The sequence below is a fragment of the Erpetoichthys calabaricus genome, chromosome 16 (genome assembly GCF_900747795.2).
Source record: "Erpetoichthys calabaricus chromosome 16, fErpCal1.3, whole genome shotgun sequence".
NCBI lineage: Eukaryota > Metazoa > Chordata > Cladistia > Polypteriformes > Polypteridae > Erpetoichthys > Erpetoichthys calabaricus.
In genome coordinates this window covers 97650932-97654802 of record NC_041409.2, presented here as the reverse complement: position 1 = coordinate 97654802, position 3871 = coordinate 97650932, and the positions used below count along the sequence as shown (strand labels likewise).

At 46.9% G+C, this 3871-nt stretch overlaps 1 protein-coding gene across 1 annotated transcript; it reads right to left on the bottom strand.

Moving 5' to 3' along the window:
* Positions 1 to 1240: 1240 nt before the first annotated feature.
* Positions 1241 to 2934, bottom strand: sstr1a (somatostatin receptor 1a). Its single transcript, XM_028821493.2, has one exon. The coding sequence runs from the start codon at positions 2659 to 2661 to the stop codon at positions 1555 to 1557; it is 1107 nt and encodes a 368-aa protein (XP_028677326.1). The 5' UTR covers positions 2662 to 2934; the 3' UTR covers positions 1241 to 1554.
* Positions 2935 to 3871: the final 937 nt, after the last annotated feature.

Genomic DNA, 3871 nt, shown 5'->3' with positions numbered 1-3871 from the left:
AGATGTGCCGTTGTACTCTTCCCTCATCTGAGTGACAATCAATACAAGAAAAGGTGCTGCAGAAAAAAATGTTGGTGTTACTATAAATGGGCAAATTAACGAAAAGGAAGGTGAGACTGACCCGATGTCATTTTTTTATTTTTCAATGTCTGCCTGATTCATTATTTACACATGTGATGATGTTTATAATATGCGAGTCCATGATGTGTATGCCAGTTGGAAGTACCTGGGGCGCTTTTTGGGGTTTTCTTCTCTTCTTCGGGAGACAAGCCCGGGGTGCTGTCAAAAACAGGGCCTGTTAAATCCATCCATCCATTCATTTTCCAACCCGCTGAATCCGAACACAGGGTCACGGGGGTCTGCTGGAGCCAATCCCAGGGCACAAGGCAGGAACCAATCCCGGGCAGGGTGCCAACCCACCGCAGGACACACACACACACACCCACACACCAAGGCCAATTTAGAATTACCAATCCACCTAACCTGCATGTCTTTGGACTGTGGGAGGAAACCCACGCAGACACGGGGAGAACATGCAAACTCCACGCAGGGAGGACCCGGGAAGCGAACCCAGGTCCCCAGGTCTCCCAACTGCGAGGCAGCAGTGCTACCCACTGCGCCACCGTGCCGCCCGCCTGTTAAATCCCATTAAGGGAATCATTGTGTGGTTTCCGGCTATACAAGAAATAAATTGTTCTCCTTGTTTGAGTTTCGACACCCTGGGGTTCTAGGAGGCCCCCCCCCCCTTAATTCGGTCTTAATTCTTAATAGTCTTAATTCGGTCTGGATTTGTACAATACGCGGTAAGTGCGCACAAATTGCTTGTTAGAGATAAATGGTGTAAAACGAACCTGCCTGGAAAGCGGGAGGGGGGCTCCTGGCTCTCTTCGCACTCCCCTCGGCTCTGGTGAAGCAATAAGGAAAGGCGAGGAACGGAAAGAAGAAGCCGGCGGTCAAAGTCGAATCAGCGCGCTGCATGGGCTGGCGGCTCGGAAACCGCAGCGCTTCCTGTGAGTTCCGGAAAGCCTGACAGCGCGTCTCCATTGAAACGGGAAAAAAATCCCGTCTCGTAGACGGAGGTCTACACATCCATCTTTTTCATTTAGTGCCAAGTAATTAGGACGTCTTCGGAAATATGCAGAAAACGGCCATTTAGTCCCTAAAGGCACTTGCGGAGTATTGAAGGAGTGAAGATGAGGGCAGTTATGACAGCGCGTTTACAGACTAGCAGACGTGTCCGCGACATTTGAAGTGATGTCATTATAATTTTTTCCCCCTGTGCTCCCTTACTTGTAGCCAAATCTCTGAAAGTATTTTATCCGTCATTCGGGGTCCCTTTTCCTTGTTATTTCAGTATAAACATAAAAAAACACAATAAGGCTGGTTAAGATTTTGGTAAACTACAGAGCCACAACAGTAAAAGCGTGTCGTTTGTGCAAATTTAATGACATTAAAGCGGCAGACATACAGTCAAACAAGCATTAGTAGGCGTTCGCTATTGGGGAGCACTTCACGTTTGCTGTTCTTTTTTTTTCTCATCTCTGGTGTCCATCGTCACAGAGTGGTAGTCCTTGAGGTGCACGTGCCGTTCCTGTACATGCTATCCGACTCCAGATTGTCCGGCTGAAAGTCGTCCACACTGTAGGCTCGGCTTTTCAGGGCGGTCGCGTAGTAATCGATGGGCTCCTCGGTCGCATTGTCCATCCAACTCAAACACAATATCCTTTGGAACGACCTCTTGAAATTGTCCGAGAGAAATCCGTAGAGGATTGGATTGGCACAGCTGTTGGCATAGCCCAGTATGACAGAAAGTTGGCTGACGGTGGCATTGTGCTGCCCCACGAAGACGTTCAGCAGCTGAACGATGTAGAAAGGCATCCAGCAGATGACAAACACGGTCACCACCATCATGACCATCAGGGTGATCTTTCTTTCCGACTTCTTGCGCTGCTGCCAGCCTGCCTTGAGTGCCACCACTCTCATTTTAACTATGATGAGGACGTAGCACATACAGATGGCAACGACGGGAAACAGAAAGCCCATTAGAAAAGTGTAAATCACAAACACGGCCATCCACTGGCGCTCGGGTTTAGGCATCTGCATGTTGCACGCGACTGAGCCATCCGAGTTCGGTGTAGTTGTGGAAAAAATGATAATTGGCAAAATGACCATGATAGAGAATATCCATACCCCCAAGTTGACCATCTTTGCTATAGTGGGTCGCCTGTATCGGGCGGCTTTGATCGGGTGCACCACGGCAATATAGCGATCTATACTGAGAACCGTAAGGCAGTAAATACTCGTAAACATGTTGATGGCATCTACGCTGAGGACAAGGCGGCACAGCAGTGATCCAAAGGGCCAGTGGTGCAGCAGCGACGAGGTCACCAGAAACGGCACGCTGAGCATCAGCAGCTCGTCGGCGACTGCCAGATTGAGGATGTAAATGTTCGTGGCTGTCTTCATTTTAGCGTAGCGCAAGATGACATAAATTACCATGGAATTCCCGCATAGCCCGACCAGACAAACCACCGAATAGATGAAGGAGATGAGGATGGCACTGCCGTGAGAGTCGCCGCTCTGCGTCTCGTTCCCCGAGCTGTTTAGCGAATAAAACCCGTCGTCTATGTTCAGATGTCTGGACGAGTTGTTGGGCAGCATCGTGCCCTCGGAATGTGCCAGTCGACTCGTCTTCTCAGCTCGTCCGGCCACTCATCTTCAGTCTGGAGCCCGACACCTGCTCGGACGTGCTGTGCCAGAAGCGCTGCGGGACTAAAGCTATCGGCTCCCTGCTGCTGCAGCCGCGCTCCTCCGGTCGATCCGCTTCAGCACCACGGACAGCTCATCGCAGATCCGATGCGCGCCTATGAAGCGCCGGCTCGTAGCACGCTAAAGATTAATAGCAGCGACGTCAGCCGCGGCAAAATGACGTCGGAGCCGTAAGAACAAAAAAAAAAAAAGTGACAGGTTTAGCTTGGACTCCGCCACCCTGACACAACTTCGAGACGCGGCGTATGTGACGGCGCAGCGAATCGGAAAATGAAAGACTTCCCTTCAGCTAGAAGCTTCTGTTCACTTGTAATTTGTCATTTATATTTAAACTTGTGTCTCCCTAGGGAGACTCTCTGTATGAAAGGAGCACGATTGTTTTCTCCATGCTCAAGATATCTGTCAGATATCCTCTACAGAAATACTTATTTATTAGTATTTATATTCAATGGAGGCCTGGATAAATTCCAAACCTGTCCGAAATCTCAAAACCTGCCAAGCGAACAGCAAAGTATGTGTACATTATTTCTAAGAATGCAAAGGGTTAAAAAGTCAGTCTGTCATTTTTACTAAACCCCAAAAAATCAAGGCTACAAATGACAAAAGGTGTAAAGAGCGAAGGGTCCTGAATACTTTCTGAAGGCACTGTATGTGATAGGCACTATAATTAGGTGTGAAAGGCACCATATAATAAATAGACAGAGAGATAACTGTGAAAGGCACTATATAAAAGATAAATAGATGTGAAAGACACTATATAATAGAGATATGGATGTGAAGGGTACCATGTAATTGATAGATATAAAAGGCACCATATAATGGAGATACAAATGTGAAAGGCACTATATGGAAAAATATAGATGTGAAGGTTAAAATTAGATGTATGTGAAAGGTAACGCAAGATATATAGATAGATGTGAAATGCACTATATAATGAGTAGTTAAATGTGAAAGGCACTATATAATAAGTAGATAGATGTGAAATATATAATACAAATAATAGAGATATGGATGTGAAGGGTACCATGTGATTGATAGATATTAAAGGCACCATATAATAGACAGAGATACAAATGTGAAAGGCACCATATGGAAAAATAGA

Coding starts and splice junctions, on each gene's coding strand:
- sstr1a (XM_028821493.2), bottom strand. CDS start 2,661: ATGCTGCCCAACAACTCGTCCAGACATCTGAACATAGACGACGGGTTT.